This window comes from Hippopotamus amphibius, chromosome 5 (assembly GCF_030028045.1).
Source record: "Hippopotamus amphibius kiboko isolate mHipAmp2 chromosome 5, mHipAmp2.hap2, whole genome shotgun sequence".
NCBI lineage: Eukaryota > Metazoa > Chordata > Mammalia > Artiodactyla > Hippopotamidae > Hippopotamus > Hippopotamus amphibius.
The window spans coordinates 107,071,271-107,095,382 of NC_080190.1; the positions used below are offsets into that span (position 1 = coordinate 107,071,271).

Below are 24,112 nucleotides of genomic sequence, written 5' to 3' on the forward strand. Positions count from 1 at the left end.
GACCTGTTCTGGGCTAAAACAAGCTATGAGACGGAAAGCATCCCGTGGTCATTTGCTTTCATATTTCCAGGGCCTAATTAATCACAGGCTCTGGCCCAAAGGAAGCCCTTCAAGTAATGTTTTCTGAACTAAGTGATATAAACATCAGGGTGAAAGTGAAGCTTATTTTATGCTAAATCAGAAGCTCTGACTGACTTCTCGAAGGAAGATCATGGAATTCACTTTTTTAAGGGTGTGTATCAATGGTTGCAGTGTTAGGTTCCCGCAGATAAAAGGATATTCAAGATAGGGACCAGGTGTCCTCCACCCTAAACTTGGCTTGTTAGCACTCCTATGGACAATAGCCCAGTTTGCTTATTCATAAGCCTGCGTGGTTTCAATTATTTATGATTTTCTGCTGAAACTGGATGTGGTTCTTTTGGTCCTGCAGGATCCATCTGGGTCACTGATAGGCCCCTGCTGTGTCCGTGTGTGCAGTGTGTTTACTGGCAGTGCAAAATTCAGCCATATGACAGGAAAATCACATTTTAACAGTGTGGGGAACGTGTCCTGTGGCCACGTGGCATAATGTGAGGTGGTGCCAGGGGGCTTCCAAGAGCTTTGAGAGGGGCTCTCTTCCGCCTAACTGTCGGTCTGAACCTGTGGTATCTCCTTCAGTCTTGAATGTTTTTAAGGGAAACAGATTGAAGACCTCTCCTGCTGCGCTGGCCTGTCAGAGGGACAGAGAAAAGCGATGCTTCCTGCTGCTCCAGAAGGGAAGTGAATCAGCAGGGCCCTGGTTTCCTTCCAACCCTAATTATGGTCTCTTTGCTTCTGAGATTGTCTAACCCAATGGCCGCCCTTTTAAAATCTGAACTCCAGGGTCAGACACACGGAGGGGCAAGAGAACAGACCAAACCTGTATTAGTTCACAGAACTCCAATTCTTTATTAATCACAGCTTGCTCACAATGACATACAGGAAAATAGCACTAATGAAGAGTAAATATGCAGGCAGCAACCTTCAGGAGTTGGGAGTTGGGGGAGAAACAACTTCAAAACTGCGATAGGTACTTATGGTGGGTATCTGGTGATTCTCTTAGTTGGCACAAACGCCCTGCCTAGCCCCCTTGTCTGCATCAGCCCTCACAGATGGACTAATTTTTTTTTTTTTTTCTTAAGTAGGCAGGATTGCCTCACACTGGGGAAGAAAGACCAGCTTAAGTGAAAGTCCGCAGTGTTTTTGATTTTGTTTGCATGTGTGTTTGAATGTAACAACCAGCTCACAGTTTCCAAGTGGAAAAATATTCAGTAGCATCATGTACTTGTACTATATAGGTAAGAGCTTAAAATGAACATCATCAATCATGGCATCCACAAATAAGCCACCTGACACATTAATTCATTCCATCAAAAGAACTTAAACTAGAGAATTAAGCCCACTTCATGAAGAGCGATTTCACGGCTGCTTGAACCCCTTGGGTTGGGATCTGTGTTCAGCACTTTAAAAGGTTCAGCTTTTTTGCTTCCACCCAGATTGATCTCAGATCTGTCTTTTTCATCCATCCCTCTCTACAGCCGAAGCACATTTGTAGCACATAATCCAGTAGAAGCAGAAATAAATGCTACGAGTAGTGGTTTTCCTTAGCCTGGTTTTGAGTTTCTAGGCAGTTAGCAGATTATGAGCAAACAAATGTGGTGGTTCGTGTGGAGTTGTAATACCTGTGATCTAGGTATGGTCTCAGTCAAGTTCAGAGATTACCAAGCTGTCTAGGTCATTAGGCAATGGTGGGTTTCTAGCACCAAAGACTGTCTACTGACCTCATTTTTCTGTTGGAGTGAAAAGGGCAGGGGATGGAGTCAGACATGGGGAGCTTCAAAAAGAACAGACCTAGCAAATTCATTTGAGTGGAAAGACACAACATCAAAAGCCTGTTACAGGACATGTAAGATTATGAAATAACTTGCATAATGCAATACTTGTATTTTTTAACAAAAATGTAAGTATTTACAAAATAAGATCCAAGGTATTTTTTAAACATCAAGCAAAACATTCTGCAAAGAGACCGCATTGATTTTTTTTTTATTTTTGATTCTGTTTTTTGTTTTTTATAATGAGTTCTTGTTAAACCATGTCATACATTTCCCATACTGATATCGCATGATCCATTATAATATAGGCAGGGGGATTTACTAATGGTGGGGCGTGCCATACCCTCCGTCGCTTCAGCCAGACAGCTCGACCTGCAGTTCCTTGTTCCTGCGCACCTCCGCGGCATGCCTCTCCTGCAAAACACCAGAGCGAGAAGACACATCAGGAGCCTCGCCTGGTCCTCAGAGAACCGGGAGGGCCCGCCCACTAATTTGCATACTGAGCGCTTTACAGGAAGTAATCTCCTTCAGTGTCTACCTTTAGCACATGTTCTCGTTTCACAAGAAAGGAAAACATGGAACCCAACAAGGGTCACATTACAGAAGATCACATAAGACTAATAGCGTCTAAAAAAAAAAAATCACTGTATTTGATTCAAATGATGACCAAAAGATCATATGATTAAGAGAATATATATGTATTTTTTTGATTAAGAGAATTTTGACTATTAGGACTACTGTATAAATCAACAGAATGGCAACAAAATCATACTGCATTTTTAATGGTGTTTTTCCTTTTCCCTAATATTTTAAGGGATTTATAATTGTCAGTTGACACTTTGGAAGTATGAGATGCAGGCAGAAGACTTTTTGCATGTTTCCTAAATTCTTAACTCCTTAGCCAAGGTCTTTCAAAACTGAGTCCAAATGACCTCTCCAGTCTTACCCTCCACCCTTCTCCTACACCTACTTGATTTCTTGCTTTCACGGAATTATCTTTTCACGTGATTTTTGATGGTTGACATTCCTAGTCTTCCATTTCCATGGGCTGGAGACTAAACAAACTCTTTAATCCCTCTAGCGGTTGTCTCTTTCTCCGTGAAGATTTTCATGAAACTGAAAACGATCTCACTTTCCATGTGAAAACCTGCATAAATCTTCCCTTTTATGGGGCAGCCATTTTGTTCTAGCCTGTACTTTGAGCATTTCTGTTCTCGTCCATCTGCTTTCTTAGGCAGATGCTTACTCAGAAGCTCGCTGAGGGCCAGGGCTGTATTTTCTCACTTTTGTTCCACTTGCAGGGCAAGGTGTTTTGCACATAGTACATGATCCATGGATGTTGATTTACATCAGGAACTGAGGCACTAAATCTGCAAACTAAACTTTCCAAAGAGGGAACTGATAGGAAAGGCAGAATGGTATTTTTAGTACACAGTTCTTAGTTGGATGATTATAAGTACATGGTCTTGCCTATCACAGGGGCTAAATTAAGTGTTAGTTAAATTAAAATAGAAATTGAAAAATGCTAATTATTTATTTTCTATTTAGAATATTTTTTATATTGCTATTTTTTCTCCTGTAGTTCCAGAAATTTCTTGTGGTTCTATAGATTCCTTTAGTTCAGAGCCAATGATCTTGACCAGCTATAAAGTAAAGCTTATCATTAAGCTCTATTAATCTCAAGGAGTTTCTGCTTATAGGTTCCGTACAATACTAAGCATTTATTAGACACTTAACATGTACCAGTTCTGATAAGTACAGATGTTACCTGCATCAATTCCCTTTATCCTTGAAACAATCCTGTGATGGAGGCTCTATTATGGTTCCCATTTTATAGCTGAAGAAACTGAGGTGCAGAAAGGCTAAATCACCTGCCCATGATCATATAACTAATAAGAAGTAAAGCTGAGACTCAAACCCAGGAAGCCACTGCTATGCAGCCTCAGTTTGAATGTGAGGAGAAAATTTTATATTTGTATGGAAAATGTGTCTTTTCAAATGCAGTCTCTGGGAGAAAAAGGCATATACAGCCCTACACTTCCTTCAAAGACGCAGAATTAGAGTGAACAGGAAGTTGATTCTAGAGAAAGAATTTAAAAGCAATTTTATTTAATTGGTTTAAATGAGCTTTTTGTCTGTATTCAAAAGCCATGAAGAGAAAGGGAAAGGAGGATGTATAGAGAAATCATGTCCTGTTTGGAAATGTCATGGAGGGACTACCATGGATGCAGCTGACTCTTCCTTCTTTTTGTTCTGCTATGATGAGGAAAAGAAGGCCGTAAAATCTTTTTCTCATGCAGAAAGAAACTAATTAGTAAGAGCTGAGCTCTGACAAAAATTGAGAAAAAACCCAGACCATCACTATGCTAGGAAAAAAAAAAGAGTCTTGAGTCTAAAGATTCATATAAACTCAAGTTTATAACAGGAAAGATTACAATTTATATTATTAGGCTACTTTGGCGCACACTTCTTATTCAACTCAAAATTAGTTGTAAAGAAATGCATTTTGCCATAGGAAAGAACAAATATACTCTGTGAGCTTGAGATAACATGAAAAAAAAAAAGGAAATTTAAGTAAATGCTGATCTTCTAGGAAAAATATTGTTTATTTTCAGGTATTTTAGTAAATCTATTATTTGAAAACTTTATGTTCAAATCATCAAATAGATACTCAAAACTGTAGTGTGACTTTATATAAAAATATGGGAGAAGCAAAGTCGGGGGGCATGTAATTTTCAACAGTCTATTTTTTTATCAGCAAAATGTTGGCAATTGTCAGAAGGTCTTGAGTCAGAGGTGACTGAGGCAGTTATGATACTCTGAGAAAGATCATCAAGAGATCAAGTCTATACTTTGATACTATTGCTTTCATTATTGAGCTTCTAATACTTGTCAGGCACCGTCAGACACATTGGGCTGGACAAAGCTGAAGCACATCTAAATTTATGATGTTTTCTGCAATTTACCCCCTTCCTCGCATCCATATAATAGTGTTTTAGCATTGTATGCAACTACTCCTTTGAAATGCAAAAATGTATAAGAGATGGTTTTAGGAAAAATTCTGATTCTCAGAGGAAATGTGATTGGAGATATTTCTGTACTGGAAGCCAAGAAATGTGAAGTTTTTTTTTTTTCCCTTTATCTTTTAATATCCCTTTCACTTCACTAGGTATCAAATCTAAACAAGCGACTTGAACTAGATGACCTAGGGTATCAATTCCAATTCATGAAATCCTATTACATGAGTATTTAAAAGCAAGATAATATTCAACATCATTAGAATCCTTCTTTTTACTAATAACTATGGGCTTGCAATATAAAAGTGGGGCCAGGAGTGAGTTGGGAGTGCAGGAAAGCACATTTTCATACACAAAGTGATACTCGTCATGGGAGCACTGTAATCTTCCAATGCTCTGCCAAGCCTGCTCACTGTGCAGTGTTCGATGATGGACAAAGTTACAGCTTTAGCTTAGTGTAAAAGTTTGGGGTTAAAAAGGCATGGGTTCAAACTGAGACTCTGCGATCTGCTTAGCTTTGTGATCTTGGCCAAATAGCTCAACCTCTCTAAGGATCACGTTTCTTAAATGTGAAATGGGGATAATAGTATTTCCTTCCAGGGTTGTAGTTTGGATTAAATTCTATAGTATGTATGTGTCAAATGCCTAGCCTACCCTGAGAAATCAGTGAAGGCTAGTTTTAATCCTCTTTTTCCTTTCATTATTCATTTATCAGACATATTTCATAGGAAATAGTTACGCAAATGGTACTGGTGAATCAGAATCACACACACAAAAAGATGAGAGGAATGAAAGTTTACAGTAGGTGGAAACTGATAATGGTTGAAATATCTATCTAAAGAGTTACATGTCACCAAAATCATCTCTTAGAAAAAGAATCACAGAATGTTACTCCCTTAAGAAAAAACATTTTTTATCCTTTTATGCTACATCATATTCTGTGACATTGTCACTAAAATAATAACTGTAATGTTTTCACTTGAACTTTTCTCCATTGTTAGAGGTGAAAGTATCAATTACATTGAAACAGTGTCTCATTTCTGTACTTTGTGGTTGAATAAGGTAGAGTAGTTGTCAAGGAAGTCTGGTTTTTTGCTTCTTGCTTCTGAACACCACCTAAAATTCTGATGGTACTTGTTACAATATTGTGAGCTGGGCAGTTCTGGCATTGGCTAGTGAATAATACAGTGAAGTTATAAAAGCAAGAAGATGCGCTACAATTTGGATTAAGAGGAGAATTCAACAAGGTTCAGTAAAAGCCCCCTTAAATGACCTTTTAGGTTAATTAACATTCCCCATTCCCTCCATCTACCTTATCCTGTCTCCTAAATGTTGAGGTTAGCTGGCTCTTCTCTGGCCTTTTCACATACTTGTCCTCTCACTGGTCAAATTATATGCTTGAATGTAATCAGTGATATTTTCAAATCTGTTCAGCTAGCTGCATTTGAAATATAACCACGTAGTTCAACTAAATATTACTAAAAGGAAAAGTGTGAGGCTAGACAGAAAGTTTTGGAAATACTTGAGAAAGTGAAGTATTATTAGATATTGGGTGGATCAACTATAAAAGCCAGGGAAAAGTTAGAAAAATTCTATATCTAGATTATTTTGCATATATCTTTAACCTTCACTCAATTAAAGAAAAGGAAACTGTAAATCATAGCTAACGTGCTATAGGTGTGGATAATGCAAGGGGGAAAAAAGGACATGGAATCCCAATTTACCGATCCTTTTCTCAAACGGGTGCTGGCCTGCATCAAAAGGTTGTAATTGAAAGTACATTTAAATGTTTGATGTTAAAATTATATGTTTAGTGAATACACGTAGTGTTAAAATAATTATACCTGCTTTCACTGATTTTTCAAAATTAACTATTCACTGCAGTTCCTAGTTTGGTTTGAGAAGAGAGCTGCTACTACTCAGCGTTCTTAACAGGTCAGGTGGTGAATTTCCTGTGGGATACGGTCTGGTGTGTTAGGGAAAGAAGGACACTTGGGAGAGGGAGAATGTATCTCTTATCCTTTCTGTGTGGCAAGAACAGTTGTTTCCTCTCTCTCTCTCTTTCTCTCTCTCTCGCTCTTTCTGTTTTTTACACATAGAAATTCCAAGAATAAGAACATTTTTAATTGCACCACGGTGTCAGTCATAATCCATGGACTACAACTTTGGGCCCTGAACATGACTATTTGTGTCACTCCATTTGAGTGACAAAATCAGATCAGCCTAATGCAGGTCTTCGTGGCACAGGCATCGTTTTGGCCACACCCTCCTCACTGGATTCTTTTCTGCATGGTAAGTTGGAAGGTTGAGATGAAGTGGTAAGGAAACAGAAATGGAAATTTAAAAAGAGTGTAACAATCAAAATTGTACGGAGCACAAAGCTGATACGTGTTCAGTAACTATATCGCCATCATCACAGCCACATTTATTATCGTTAATAATTGTTAACCTAATGATTAATAACTTAATAATCATAGGGTATGTTCTCATGTAGGAGAGATAGTATATATCGTGGGAGGCATGAGGAACCCTGGGGAAAGAACAGATAGAGAAGAGGGATCTTGAGCTGAATTACGTGTACATGTATGTATGTCTGTATTGAAAAATATTTGCTGAGTTCTTCACCATTCTAGGCACTGTGTGTTCAGTGGTGAACGATATAGACATAGTACCTGCCCACACATTACTCACATGTTAGTGTTTTTATATTTTCTTAGGTGCTCATTTATTCAATAAATGAATAGCAATATATGTTAAAAAAAAAAGAGTGTCACATTATTCTTTGAAGGAAGAAAGAACACTTTCAGGGAACAAAAAATACAAAAGAGTTCAACATCATTTACGACAACCTAACAAAACTTTGTAAGAAGACTTTAGCTCAGTGGTTCTCAACTCTGGCTAAATAACAGTGCCTATGGGTAAGCTTTAAAAATAATGCTGATCTCTGGGTTCTGCCCCAGACAGTTATATCAGAAGCTCTCATTTTAAAGAGCTCTTCAGTAGGTTCTAAAGTGCAACCAGGATTGCTTTTGTGCTAGGCTTTCAGCTTTAGCTAAAGGCTTTGAGCTGACATGGCTGGGACGCCTCTGAGAGGCTGGTGGGAATTCATCAGTGAATGATACCCAGGATACCCTCGTAGCCACTGCTGAGGGACATGCTCTGCTCAAACGTTCAATTTGATTCATCGAGGAGGAGGGGGACTGAGAGCTGCATGGTAGGCAGATTGCTGCAGAAGCACACGTGGAAATACATCACATCTCTTGGCTAATTGGTAGGGCCAGTGAGGGCTGTCAAAGCGGTGGGCACTTAGTGTGGTCGCCTCATGACTCTCTCACCAATAGATGTCATTTAAGTAATAATCGTCCTTTGATGTGGGAGATTCCAGAAGAACTTTTGTTATATGGGCAGGTTCATGTACTTTCAGGGTTATTATTATTATCGATCCCCTCTTTAATTTTTAACTTCATTGCAGTAATTTCATTCAGACAAAAGGCTAGATGTTGGGCATAATAAGAAACTTCCTTTGTCTTATTTTAGGAAGCAGCAAAGTCATTTTGGAACATGCAAACACATATACCATATGTAAACCAAAAATCTACAATGTAGTTCAAACACATCAAATGGAAGTAAAGTGCGTATTCTCTAAGGAGTATCTCTACTTTACTGAGACGATAACAGATCATGGCTGTCACTGGTCAAAGATTCTATTAGATTTGAAAAGTATCTCTTTAGCTATGGAATACCAGGGGAAATGTGGCCCTAAAAATGACGTGGGCTGCATCATTCAGCACAGGATAGAATGCTCTCAGCCGAGATTTACATCAGAACAGGCTGCAAACTGCCAGTTCTCCAACCTGGCTGTGTGCTGGAATCATCTGGAGAGTTAAAGAAAATATGGATGCCTGGGTCTCACCCCTGGAGATTCTGAAGCTCGATGCCAGGAATATTAAGCATTCCACGCGTTGATTATTTCCAGGACAAACTGTATGCACGCATGCATGTATGTATATACATATGTAAGTAGACACACATGTGTGTATACATGTATGTATGGAGGGAGGAAGGGAGGGAGGGAGGAGACTGATTCTGGGCGAGAGTGGGAAGAGAGAAAAAAAGGAGCTGGCCGGGGCGGGTGGGTGAAGATAAATACACAGAGAAAAATAAATTGTCCATTAAAATCGAACACTTCTGGAAAGACTAGTTAAATATGCAAATTGTATGAACTGTTTTACAACTGAAATCAAGAAGGATATGCTGTGTGTTTAAGTATGTGTAACTTAAAAAAAAAAAGTTATGCTCCTGGATTGCCTTGGATTGATATAAATCTTGCCCTGGATATTAAAGGTCTGATTGCCAGTCCTATAATAAGACTAACATTCCTAGCAACACCATTTGATTTTATTTTTTTAGGGCCTACGATGAGAGATGAAGATTGATTCACAATTATCCTGAGTAAAAGATACAGTGGTTCTGAGAGAACAGTTTCCAGAGGATTTCTGGCATTGCTCATCCTGACTGATGGGAATGTCTATATGTTCAGGTTGGTGAGAAGAAAGGCATCAGGATGTTAGAACTTGAGGAAATGAACTTCCCCTACTAGCTTTCCATGTAGATTTTCCTACATGGAGAGAATGGATTTTCCGCTGTTCATAAATATTCTATCCTTTTCTGATAAATACATTTTTCCAAATGTATGGAAATATGTCCAAATATATTTTGACAAATCCTTTGCATATTTAATATTATATACTAATTATTAGACTAAATATTAAATATATCATTTTACTATATATTATCATTTATTACTGTTTGAAATATTTAATAGTTCCAATTTAATATTTTTCCAGTAAAAGGATTCCCAAGATTTATAACAGAAGTCTTTTATACATTTGAAAAGCAGGAATCCACCTCCCTCAATCTACTCACCACTGAAAAACCTGACAGAATTCCAGCTTTAAGTCGTACTCCCACTCCTCAACCATGTCGCAGCACCCACTAAGGCCGTGCTACCCCGGGAGACCCTGCAGCAGAGTTTGATGAAATCTCTGGTGCCCGGGCATTTGAGAGTTCACCTGGCCGTGCTGCATATAGATGTGTGCATCTGCTCGGGACTCTGTTATGGTTACCTTTTCCTGCAGACGTTCAATAATAGCAGCTAGATTAGCCTCACGGTTTTCCTTAATTTGTTCCATCTTCAGGATCAGCTTCTCCTCCGCCATTTTGCTGAAGTTATTGTTCTCCTCCAAAGCCTTCTGGAGGACCTCTCGCTCATGTTCCCGCTTCTCTGCCAATTGTTTCAGCACCTGAGCCTCCTGAGACTGGGGAAGAAGAACACATCCATCTTAGAAACACCCAGACACAAACCTGGTGGAACAGTGGTCCACTGATTCAAGAGAGCATTCTTTTCAAATGAATAGTACTTCTAGCCTTGAGCTCTCCTGTCAGGTCCCTGCTCATCTTCTTGCCTTAGAATTTTCTATAGAATGTGGTGAGTGGGGAAACGTAGTGAGCTGAATTTTCAGCTGTGAGTTTATTAGACAGACTGTTTTAGAAGAAGAAGCATTTAACCCTCCTGGAAGAGTTTCTGTTTTTGTTTTACTAAGTTGCTGCTAAGCATTTATGCAACAGGGAAATGCTGTAATTAATCACCAGATGGCAACATCCATGGAAGCGTAAGGAAAATAGGAAAACAGGTGAGGACTGGGGTACATTCCCATCCTTTTCCTGCCTCATTGTTTTTGATCAGCTGTAGGCTGGGCCCTGCAATGAACCTTTCAACTTTCCCCAATCAAACTGTTAAATTCACTTTCTCATTTTATTTCATGCCCACCTCTGCCCTTTTTTTTTCATGCACCAAATTCTCTTTGGACACTTGGGAACAGTGCAGACTTCATGGCCATGTGGCCACAGACAACAGAAAATCCTTTTCTGGCCCCGTCTTGAATATGCCAAGGCCACCTGGGTCATCTTTGAAATCCTGTGATTATTCAGTGATTACAGCAGAAACATCAGAGCCCCGTGTACCCCGCTCCTGCAAGTCCCCCACATTTCGTGCACTGTAATTCTCCTGTGGCATCGGGAGGCCGTATGGTTCTGTATGTTAACAGTCACAGGGTTGCTTGATAAACAAACATGCCGAGGCCTGTATCCACCTTGAGATTCTGACTCTGTGGTTCTTTGGTGAGACCCAGGAAGTTGTATGTTTGATAAGCATCCCTAGTGATCATAATGCAGGCAGTCCACAGTCTACTTTTCAGAAAATACACTGGCATGGGCTTTGGTGTTAGGCCTGTGTTTAAGTCCTACCTATACTGGTGACCCTGGATATACTAACATCTTTCCACATTCATCTTCTCCTCCACAATTATGCAGCTAAGAGAAGTCTTACCAATACTCAACCATCCAGGTTTAGGACTAAATTATTATGTATCCATCCATCCTGGGTAATTCCTCAGGATGAGCTGGTCCTCTGGGGTGAGACTTCACAGGAGTAATTGTAAATGTGAATATCTAAACAATGGTAGATCAAACAAATATCCCATGGGCTAAATATAGATTACCATTAAAAACATTAATAGGAAGATATTTCTGGGACTTCCCTGGTGGCGGAGTGGTTAAGAATCCACCTGCCAATGCAGGGGATATGGGTTTGATCCCTGGTCTGGGAGGATCCCACATGCTGTGGAGCAACTAGGCCCTTGCACCATAACTACTGAGCCTGCTCTCTAGAGTCTGCAAGCCACAACTACTGAGCCCGCGTGTTGCAACTACTGGAGCCCATGCTCTGCAACAAGAGAGGCCACCATGGTAAGAGGCCCGTGGCCCACAGTGAAGAGTGGACTCCCACTCTCCTCAGTTGGAGAGGGCCCGCATGTAGTAGCGAAGACCCAATGCAGCCAATAAATAAATAAATACATTTATAAAAAAAAATAGGAAGACCTTTCAGCTGATTGGAGTTGTCGTGGGGCCTTACTGGAGAGATCATGGTATATAAACAATATGAAGTCTGACAGGGAAAGAAACTTTTCTTTAGATAAAATTCTGTAGGAATAGTAAAATCGGACAGCCTTAAGAGTCTCTGTTGATGTGTTTTTTTGAAGTTTATCAGGAAAATGTCTAGTGAATCATTGGAAATTAAACAGACAGTTCTGGGAACCAGCCTCACTTTTTGTTTTAACCCCATAGTGGTTTCATTGACATCTTTAGTGGATCCCTTTCATTCTTGCTTTGTTATAGTTTGCAAAAAAACTATTATGAAAAATGATAAAATGTTAACACAAAGTAAGTTCAAGATCAAATGTAGCCTTTCTGCAAGAAACATGAAAAAATATTTTCTAGCTTAGTCATTCTCCTGCCTCTAGGTGGGGCTATTGGTAAAGCATCCTACATTGATTTTGCTTACCTACTGCTACCAGGACTACTGAATTGTGACACAGGGAAAGAGGGACTGACTAAGGGTGTGTGTGTGTGTGTGTGTGTGTGTGTGTTTAAAGTTTCTCTCTGAGAAAAGTCTTCATGAAATTATTTTTTTTGGCATATGCATAAATATAGTACCTATCTCATAGGACTTATTTGCCAGCATCCAATGAAATAATGTTTGCAAGCTATTTGGCACAGTGTCTAATAATTAGTAAGTTAGTGCTGAGCAAATGGTGGCCATTATTATTGAAAGGAAAACTCAAAACACCTGCGACAGGAGAGGATGGCATTGAACCTCCTGTTACAACTAAACTCAAATGTAGAAACTTGGTTATCTCCCGTGTGCAGGCTATTGGTTCAAATTCCTTTAGTTACTGATGGTGAGTGGATTCAGGTGTCCCCATGGTGGGTGACAGTCAGCCCTTCCCTAACTCCCTCCTCTGCACCAGCACACGTCCTCTAAATGAAGCTGTACTGATAGGAATTTTATCAGTTAAGGAAGCACCGCAAAGAAGTAGGAGGAAATGGCTTTGATCTTTCATTTCAGAAAGTTCAGCTCAATTTCAGTAACCTCCAGTCCAGAAAACTTTCTAGAGGGTTATCACAAAACAAGGGTGCGATGTGTCCAAGAATTAGGGATAAGATTGGGGCCCTAGGTTTCTCTTGGAATGGGCAGAAAGCCATGGGGCAGCTTCAGGAAACCAAACCAAACCAAACCAGTGAAAATAAAGCAAAACAAAACTTAACTTTTCAAAATCCTCTATAGCAGTGCTTTTAGGCTGTGTTCCTCTATATGACATGGTCCATCAGCCAAGGCTGCTGAAGGCAGTAGATACATGAACTTATTGCTCAGTGTGTTAGCAAGTCTTTCCCCTCCATCTCCTCCCACAGATCAGTGCTTCCAGCGCTACCCTAGATAGGATCGACCCGGATTTTTCTGTGGCCATTTCTCGCAGAGTTACCATGGAGAGTTATCAAAAGGCAGCTGTGTTATTGTTAATTTTCAGATGCTCAAATTAACTTTGGCCCTTGGTGGAGCTGTGTCGTAACTTGATGTTTATGTTTGCGCTCTTAATTTTCTTTTGTGAGAGAGCCACAACCAGTCAGGAAACAGCAGGGGAATAGGATTGAGAAGGGAAGGCCTTGGCATTAAAAGGGTAAGAGAGCAACACACTCCTTTTCAAATCTCTTGCCTTGGTGCCTCGTTGGGACACATTTGGTCTGTGTGAACACACACTCCCGTAGGGCCCGTGATCAGTCATGGAGGGAGGCCTCTTGCATTGAGTGGAGTTTGGCTCAGCTTGAAATGCCTCAATTAATGGCGTTAGTACTTTCGCAGCCATTGGGGCTAAATGAGATTACCCAGCCTAGGTGTCAAGTGCATTTCTTTAGCACAATTAATGGGTGAAACAGAAACAGAAGGCAGTACAGAGTGTTCTCATGTGAGGCCGCTGCTCAGTGATGGAGACATGCCAAATGCGGCCTGACCATCATTCGGAGCCGGGGCCAGGGCCACTCACTTCTGTGGAGCCTTTCCTTACACACCGGAGGGAGTGTTACAGCCACTACTGCCTCAACTCATGCATTATAGCACCTGATAATTACATATGTTTCAAATATTTAAAGCTCAAGTCCATCAAAAAAAATACAGGATGAGAAGTTGATTATGGAAAGAATTCCTCACTGAGAAAATATTTCTGCCTCCCTGTTTTGATTCTTCCTCACAAACACTGAACTCTTAAATTCTTCTGTGGAGCTAACAACCCTGAGGGCTTTGACCTCAGTTCCTGGGGTCTCTGGAACTCCACTGCTGCAGAAAGTCAAAATTCTTTTTTCTTACCTGGCATCCAGATAGCACCGCCTATAACCTTTTCTAACTTTGTTCCTAGGGAGAGATTGACTCTATGAATATAGCTTTAATCTCCCAGTCACAGCCTCACTGGTTCTGATTCTAATATTTCTATCAAAAAGCAAATAAGTATTTAGTCCAGAAAACTGCCTTAAAACAGAAAAGTGAGGATGTGATATACAAAAGTGGAAGCATTTTCCTTCATTTCAGTAGAAGTAAAGGTTTTGCTACGTGGCCGAATAAGCATTCCTACTTTATTCCTTGCTTGGGCAGATTAGCAGAAAGGAATCTTGATTGATAGATAGGGAGGCTGGAGAGGTGGGATTTGCTAAAAGTTGTTAAAAATAAATTGTTTACGGGAAAAGGATCTGACCATGGAGGAACATTTCTGAGTAGCATGTATCTAATGTTGAAGGTCACTGAAATATGGAAAGAAAATGAGGGCATGGTAATGATCAGCTGGTATAGCAAATGTCAAGGCAAAGTATTTATAGAACTAAGACATTCAATATGACGTTCTGGGAGATGAAGGGACCATCTCCGTCTTGCTATTGTAATAGGAAAGCCACATTAATGGTGAACACCTATTCTAGGTATAAACTTCCTCACATTGAACTCAGTCTCACTGAAATAATTACAAGAGAGATATGTGAAGAGAAAAATAATGAGACGGTGAGAAGAGTTATTGTACATTTAGGAACACTTTAAGTATATAATTTTCCAAAGAGGTTCATTACCATTTCTTCTATTACTGAGTATAAGCGTTCAATTACTGTATAAATGAAATGGAAGATAAATTTGAGTTAAGTGGTATAATAAAACTCCTTTTACGTTCTGTACACAGGGGAGATTTAAGACTATACGTTAGAGAGTGCTAGTTTCTATTTCTGCATGTTCTGAAGTAAACACATTTCTACCTCTTTATTTCCTTGTCCCTTTTCATCATTTGGATACATTACTTGCCTTCTAGAACCATTTATTAGACACTAGATCTCCTAGTACCTAAGTGCTGTTATGGTACTAGGTTAGATGATGTGTCTCTCATTATTGGCTTTAATGTTAACAATGGAGAAACAATTATTAATCCAGCTAAAGTCACAAATAAAGGCTTTTTAAAATATGATGATTGAATATAACTGTGTAAAACAAAAGGGCTTAATATTCACTGTGTTGAAGAATCAGAAGGATAATAAGAAATTTAAAATGATTAAAATCCAAGGACCTGTAGAATAAGTCCTTCTGCCAGAGTCTGTAGTGCATTTACTGTGGTTAACTCCTAGGAAATGAATCATGGGGGTGGCTCTTCACACACAGGAAGAGTCTGGGGACCATGTGTCTGTTCTCTAAGGAGCAGAACACTTCCTGAATGTTGAATTGTGAATAAGCCAACACTTCAGCTCATAATCCACTGCTATTCAAACCACGCCCTCTTTTCCTGGATTCAACTTTAGTTGCCATTTACAATGTGAGATGCCAACAAACGGTAAAGGTAAGTCTATCAGGTTTGGTGACAAATGATCCACTTCAAGGCCATATTATTAAAAATAAGCAACACAACTTTCTTTAAGAGGTTCAATATCTTTGGAGTTGATTGTGCCAATATGGTCAGTATGCCAGGTATAACTTACTAGAGTGGTTTGAGTAGCATTCTTTGTAATTTAATCTATTGTAGCATGAGATTTTATCAATGTCATTCAATTCCTTAAGTTTTCATCGTTTTTTTTCATGATACTAATTTTTTCAAGCCACTTTTAGTTGGGCTGAATTATTTACATATCTGTCACCTATCAAACTGTCTTTATAATTTGATAACTAATATTTTAAAATGTTTAAAATATTTATGAAATATATTGTGTGGTAACATCTTAGTATCTGTGTTAAAGAGAAGCTTTCTTTATAAAATCATGAGTTTGCTAGATCATCTCTGTGAGGTTGGGAACTATTGTGTTTTTACACAGTAAGAGCTGACACTTTCACAGGGCTTGTGATACATCTTTATGTGGAATAACTCTTCTAATTCTCACAATAACTCCAGGATGTATTTTCTATTGTTAGCCTCATTTTTACAGATGGGTGAAATAAGACATAGTGAGATTAGTGACTTGCCCAAAGTCACACAGCTATTAAGTGGTGAAACCAGACTTTGATCACAGGCATTCTCTTAACCATGTGTTCTTAACTTTTAAAGATGCTCTTAAACACTGTGCTTGTCTTACCATAATCACATTATTTATTGTCCAAACTGGGATACTTTTGAGATTAGATAATAATGATACCCAAACAGCAGGAATAAGCTGGAATTGTCCTGGGCCAACTGGGATGTATGGTTAGCTTAGCTCTGCTGCCTCTCACTAAATATTTGTTGAATGAATAAATGGATGGATGAATGGATGGATGGATGGATGACTGAAGTGTTCATATCAATTCATCCATATGGGTAAGCTGCTGTACGGAAACTTTAATTTCAAATAATGAGCTTCAAGCTGACCTCAAGAGGTAACGTGGTCTCTTGGAGGTGTATACTGATTCTCAGAGATAATCAAAGAATGAGGAAAAAATCAGGAGAAGGACTTATTCCTTTCATAATAAGCTTCTACCAGCTAATCAATGAATGGAGCATTAATTCTGGTTCAAAGGAGCCTGAGGGAGGAACATTTAATGTAGTGACCCGATGGTCAGTGCTGCAATAGTATCAATAGATGGAGTGAGGGATTGGGGAAACTTCCAAAACACCAAACACAAAGTGAATTTGAGCCCACATGGAGAGGAGTCAGTGGCAGCCCCCCAGCTATAAATCCAGAAGGCTCCAGCAGCAGAGCCTAGGTCACTGCTTCCAAGACGTGGTCCCTAAACTCGGGCCCCAGAAGCAAGCCTTTCAAGAGTACTGATGGAGCGGGAGGGGGACTCATAACCTTTTTGTTTTAAAATCCCTATCAGAAATCATATTTCACCTCTGTGTCTATCTCTATATTTACTTTGAGTTAGAATTATGTCAATTTAGTGAATAAATGCTTGCTTTATGATAATCAAAAGTGTTAATTGGCAGTTAGAGATTGCTTTGATTATAACCATGACAAAAGAAATTGATTAACACTTATTTAAATGTAGTATGTTTGGTAGGTGGAATCTTTAAAAGCTTTTCGTTTGTAGGAAAGGAAATGGAAGCAGGGCACGATGAATGTTGCTAGTCCCTTAGGGCTAGGTTGTACATCTGTGTGTTTTTGAAAGCCTTTAGTGACTCCTCATTTCTTAGATAAAATGGAGTTTGAGCACCTAACCTGGCATTCAAGGCCCTCCACAATCTCACCTCACTGCTCTCCAACTCCCTACCCAAGGCCACTAACCCAAACTACTGGTCTACCCACCACCCTGAAAACACACTTTTGCACCCTCACCTCTTGGTATCCTTAGTTCTGGAAACATCCTCTACATCTAGAACACTTTCATATCTTCTCTAACACTACTTATTTTTCTAGTCACCCAGCTTTTGAAAGCAGGTATTTCTCTGAAAAGATGCTGTGATCCACAAGTAGTGAAATGGTTTTATTTTCCCAATGATCTCCTTTTTCATTTGAAGTCAGAGTCCTTAAAAATGCTCAATTCCTACGGCTCTTTCCTTGCCCTTCTGCTTCTGCCACACTGTCCTCTGTGTTACTTCTCCAACAGCCGTAGCATACTTATACTTCAGGGTCTTTGCACTTCTTATTCTCTTTACGTCAAATTCTACCCACCCCCCTTTCTCCAGAAAAGAGTCCCATGGCTCACTCCTTACCTTCTTGCCTTTTTTTTGAATGTTTTCCCTCACTACCTTCATGCTTCTTTTCAAAAGTTCTCATATTCAAGAGGCCTTTTCTGATTACCCCATGTGAACAGCACTTTTCACCCCAGAACTACCAATTCTCTTTGTCCTGCTTTATGTAGTATCATCTGATTGGGTTGGGCATGTGACATGGTATAAGTCATTGAGACTCATTTTCAGGACTTTTGATAGAACTATTAGGGAGAAATTAAGAGAAGCTCTCTTTCTGCTGGTGTTGCTAATTTGTGAGAAAAATAATTCGGGACTGACTGAAACTAAAATTCCTTGGTATTGAAACCAATTAGTTGCAGAGAGAAATGATAAATATGAAAAGAAATATCGATCTCCTGGATCAAGCTGTCTTTGAAACTGTAACCATTCTGAGACCTTTTAGTCCCATATCTTCTTTTTGCTTCAGCTAGTTGAGCCGGGTTTTGGTTATATGCATTTCCTCACTTGATAGCTGCTGAGATATAAGCACTTGCTCAAGGCTGTTTACAAGAGAATTAACAGTTCTTCAAATGAGTGCTAATTAAGTCAGTGCAACCCAATAGAAAAAAATCAATTAATGATTTTTTAGGTTGGCACTTTCTGTTAATTAGTTGTATTTTCTTCTCATTAAAACCCTACTACGAGGACGTAATCTATCTAATGATTTTTTTGCCTTGGAAAATTTTAATAAGAGCAGAAGTGTGAAGAAATACTGATTTTCAAGGGCTCCAAAGGACATTTTTTCCTGGGTGTCACAACGCTGGATGCTCACATTTATAAATGTCTTTTAGACATGTGGCCAATTTCTAGTTGAATTCAATTGTTTAAATGTATAATTGTTGATAACTGATTGTTGTCAGGGTCCTTGAATTTTACCAGAATCAGTAATTAGTTGACTCAGGGAATTTTATGAGACCATCTAGCTAATTTTGATCATCTCTGTGTTCTTTTTCTTTTACTAATTTCCTTCAAATTAAATACACCAGCAACATCCTGAACTATGATGTTGAATTTTCATCTCTAACCTTCAACTTCAGCTCCGTTACTGACTTTGTACTCTAATCAAGTCATAGCATCTCTATATGTCAACCTATGACCATACCTATACCTGTTACCTGTAGGATGCCAATGCTTTGGTGAGAACTTAAACTACCTTGACTATAACATGCTCTCTACTATTGTAGTTAGTTATTCACATCTGTTGGCGACAGTCTCAAAGGCCTATAACTGAACACGTTAATTCAGTTCTACTATGAGAAGAAAGCTATAAATGACAACAAAAAACTGATGACTATTTCTAAAGCAACTGCCTATACGTATCCTTGGGTTGGTAGCTTAGTTTCCTCCTTTTGAAATCCAAATTTATAACAGTAAAGGGTCAGATATAATAAATAATATGTAAAGAAATACTCATTGAATGTAAAGAGAACTTCACTTGAGTAAAAATTGAAATTGTGATCAGTAAGCTACACAAAGATAGAAGATTTTCAAACCACAAAGGTTAAAACAAAAAGTACTTATGGGTTCAGAAAATTGAATCTAGGGTTAGAGATCTTTGAGCCTTGCTATTTGATGCTACGTAGATATGTATGTACATATGTGTGAGTGTGTGTGTGAGAGTGTGTGTGTGTGTGTAGGTATATATAAACACAGACACACACACACACAGACACACACACACACACACACATTTGGGTTTGTTCTCCACTCCCTGTTAGAGAATTCAGTCTTTAGGAGAAGGACTACCTTCATTTTCTTTGTAAGTATCCAACATAGAAGTGTTTAATGTATTGGCTGACTTTTTATAAACATCTAAATAAAATTTTAAAATTATTATAAATGCAGAGTTTCCACTCAAATCATAAGACTATGCATGGAGCATATTCTTAGTGACTACTTCATTCTAAAAATATATCACGATAAAGTCAGTGGAAAATACAACACAGGAATGAATTAGCTGCAGTAATTTCATTTGGGTTCATCAAGAGCATCTTGATGGGATGGACCCCCCTAACCACATCTCTGGGACACACACATTGAGACATAACTTCTGTCTCTATGTTTAGAGTCCTTGGGATTTCTGAATGCCCTCTATTTTTAATACCCTTGGCTTTTCTTATTCAGCTGATTGTGGAAAATTAAAGATTTGGCTCTGTAAGAAAAAGCTCTCTAATACAAACAAGAACCAATGGAACAAAGAAAAGAAATGCCATCAAGTCTTAGAAATGGGTAGAGGAAGATACTCACAGAGTCCAGAGAAGGTTCTGATCTTGGACAAACCAACTTCAAGGACAGGGAGTGAGGCCTGGGGACAGGGGCAAGCTTCTGGCCCTTACCCTGGGGTGAACAGCATTTCAGGGCAGGAAATATCTCAGAGGGAGTATCTGGTGCTTTCCAGTTCAGAGGAAAACCATGTACTACGCTGGGGGCAGGACGCAGACTCTGAGAGGGAGGGCTTACCACTCCAGCACCTCTTCCCACCACACCCCCTGGAGTTACATTACCTAAGGCTGTGTTTTCTTGACAGTGAGGGTACGTTAAGGCAGGGAGGCTTTTATCAAAAGGGATCCAAGATGGGGGAAGGGCACCAGGGCATTGAAATGCTTTCAGTGTCTGAGATCTTTGGTTTCAACTAGCCTCAAAGCAGCAGTTTTTACTTGAACTAGCCTGGATCTATGTCTAGAAGACCTACATGTGTTGGAATGGTACAGGTTCAGACATCATTGTCCCCTGAACTTCAGTTAGAAGTGTGTGCGCACACGCAAGAGGGAGGAGAGGCGGAGAAGGGAGAGAGAAGAGGAGAGAGAGAGGGTAAGGAGAAAAGAGAGCAGAATTTAAAGACCTATAGGAAAAGTTACCTTTCTTCTTTCCTCTGCAGCCTCCAGTTTTTTCTGGATCTCCTCCAGGGACAGGTCTTTCTTCTTGGGAGAAGCTAAAGTTCGTGGGGCCTCTGAGATAGGAGATGGTGGCTTTAAGATCAGCTCAAAAGCCTGGCCAGAGGCACGTTTGTTGATTTGCTTCACTTCCATATCTGAGAGATGAATATTTAAGAAGGTTAAGCATATGAACACAAGCATTGAGTTACTAAAATAATTTGAATTCTGGCAATTAAAAGTAGCCTTGTTATTCTGGCAAAGACCAGTTAAATGCTCCATGTGATCATTTGCTCTACGTTGTTTGAACATATAAGACCTCTTTCTTTAGTATAATTATGGATATATTTTAATTGGATAAATATTTGTTGGGAAATTCGACAATGTCCTTAGGGAGCTGAATCGTGGTAGGCAGGCCAAGAAAAAAATAGCCTGCATTGATTTTAAAGTAAACTTTGTTTTCCCTTTGAATGAAGATGAGTCTCATATGAAAATGAAGTAGCACAAATTTAGATTTATTTATGTTTTTTTGGAAATTACCATGGCTGGAGGCATTTTCAGACTAAATAATGAGGAAAATAGCAAAGTCCTCCGGTTCTCACATCCAATCCTGTGGTTGGAAATCACAGGAGCTGTGTTAGAACCAACGTAGCTCCCTGAATGTTTGGAAATATTTCGCCCAGTCAAGGCTCGTGTGCCAGGCGTCCTGCCGTTTCCTGTTTTGCCCTTCAGCGTGTCTGCTGATCTGAGTCATCTAGCAGTGTAATGTCCACTCTGGGGACACTGTGATGGGGATCCCTGTCTTCAAGATGCTTACAGTCTAGTCAAGACAATAAGACTGGGTCCCGTGATAACATCTTTGCTTCTACTTTGTTGCTACTTAGAATGTCCTTCATCCTCTCTCAGCTGTAGACAGGAGCTGGGGGAAGAGGCACTGTGGTGGGGGAGGGAGGGGGCAACATCTGCTTATCTAATGTATACACTCTGTGCCTTTAAAAATATTTAAATTCAATAGCTGCCTAATATGCAAATGGACAAAAACCTGAAAATAAACGCCCAGTATGATTGATCATGTAAGAGAATATAATTTATAATATAAGACAGAGTGACAGCTGGCATCTGCTAGGACATTTGTGTAATTACACAACGTACAGCTTAGTAGAACATACAGATTCTAAAAAGCTCATTGGGCAGCTCTCGCTTTTAGATGCGTGTTTTTTAATTTTGAACCCCAGGCTGCACCCCTGTCATTTCGGCTCCCTGGTCCTTGTTTGGTCCTCTGAAACCACCCAAAGTCAGGCCAGTCTCTGTTGTGCATCACCAGTTTCAAGTATTTTAAAATAGTTTTGATTTTCCACTTCAGATGTTCCCCCAGTCTAAAGCATCCTCCGTGCCCTAAAGCGACACTGTTTCTAGATCTTTACTATTGCATCACTCCCTAACCTCACAGGGCTCACTAATTTATTAATGTCTCTTGAAAATTGTGGCAGCCAAGCTGGCCGGGTCTCCAGGCTAGTCCTGACTAGAGCAGAGCAGAGAAGAAATATTACTTCTCTTGACGTGACTATTAGCTTCCATTAATGTTCTTTTAGCACCCTGGTTAGTACACTTTGAGGTTGTGGTCAGGTGAGACCCCAGGTGAACAGGAACTGACTTTATTTAGATCCGTGAATGCTAATAGATCGTATAGACAAGGTCAATTCAATAAGTATATTAAAAATGATGTGGGTTTTTTCACAAACGTAAAAATAGTTAAAATCTTCCTGAAGGCATACAAATGTGTACTTATATCTTAAGTACAATTCTATAAAAATTATGTAAACTTATGGAGAAGGATTTCAATACAACAGGGGCAAATAAAAATCCCTTTTCTGATATGGAGTTAGACTCCGAAATCAGAACTGCCTATCTGCAGTTCAAATAGTAAGCCCTTCTTGCTAGGATGTGATACTGGAAAGGTTAATTCATTTCTTTGGGCTTTCATTTCCTCAGGTAAAAGATGGAGATAAAAGGCACCTTTCTCATAAGACTGTTGTGACGACTAAAAGATGAAGGACATTTGTCCAAATTAATCAAATTATGTACATCAAATACGTGCAGAGTTTTGTAAGTTACCTCAATACAGCTGTTAAGAAAATTAAATTATAAAGATGTTCCAAAAAAAAAGATATAAAGGATGCTAAATGTAAAGCACAAGCCATAGCACTGTGTTTATAAATGTAAATAGTAATAATAACTATCAATTCTTGTTATAATATTTGTCTACAATAAACATTTCACACTGTTATTTAATATAAAAACACAATACAAGGTTAAAGACTTTGGGAATTTGAAATTCTCTACCAATTGTTTTAGGAAGCAGTTCATGAGCTATGTTGAATTGTCTATCTGACTTCTAAGACTCAGCTTATATGTAACTTCTGATTTTCGTTTCCCCGCCTCTAATCCTTTACAGAAGAGAAACCATCACTGCCTTCTGTGTCCTACAGGTAAATGCTGTCTCAGCACATAATACACTGCGCTCCACTTACTGATTATTCACATGCTGTAATTCTCTTCTACAAGGCCACGAGTGCCTTGAAGAAGAGGCCTGAGCCGTATTCATCACTGGAGTCTCAGTAACAACACACGGTGAGATATTGCAGTCTCAGACGGAATGGAGCTGGATAATTAGTCACAGCCGCATTTAGCAAATTAAGGATCGGTCCAGTGTCTTTGCTGACTGAAATAGTTTTGGTTGGAAATAGAAATCATTTTTGCATGAATCATATTTCCTTGTGAAATAGTTAATTCCTATTTATGATGCTTGTGCCATGATAGAATCAGTTGGAAAGAAAAAAATGCCTTTGAGTCCTGGAAGATTTAGAAGGGGTTAACTGCCATAGATCCCTTCACCTTACCTTTAATGTACCTTATACACATGGAAAAGAAAAATTGTTGTGAGCCAAGCAGGTAGCAAGATATGCCCCAGCTTTATCTACTACATATATAACTGCACCAAACACCTTGATTAAATGGACTGAGTTAAGTGAAGATGGTATCGTGGATCATGACAGCTACCCTTTTGAATGTTTACAGGAGGCCAGGCTCTGTGCTAAACATGAAATCATTTAAACCCACAAACTTGCATGAAACCATTTAAACCCCACAGCAACACTGAGAGGAAGATACTAGAGATTAATCAGGCTCAAAGAATCTAAGTTACCTGCCCAAGGTCATGCAGATAGTGGCAGAACCAGGAAGCTACTCAAACTAAGTAGTATGAGTCAGGATAAATCAAACCAAAAGGGTTTTACTGCAAAATAAGGTGCATA

General features: G+C 39.2%; 1 protein-coding gene across 1 annotated transcript in view; it reads right to left on the minus strand.

Annotated features, from left to right (window-relative positions):
- Window positions 1-901: 901 nt before the first annotated feature.
- The window catches only part of STMN2 (stathmin 2), a 50,997-nt gene continuing 27,786 nt past the window's right edge, over window positions 902-24,112 (minus strand). Inside the window, exons 3-5 of the mRNA XM_057737204.1 lie at window positions 20,784-20,956; window positions 9,994-10,185; window positions 902-2,264 (exon numbers count right to left, since the gene is read on the minus strand). Of these exons, the coding sequence (XP_057593187.1) occupies window positions 2,205-2,264; window positions 9,994-10,185; window positions 20,784-20,956 (425 nt within the window). The 3' untranslated portion in view covers window positions 902-2,204. The remainder of the gene's footprint in view (window positions 2,265-9,993; window positions 10,186-20,783; window positions 20,957-24,112) is intronic.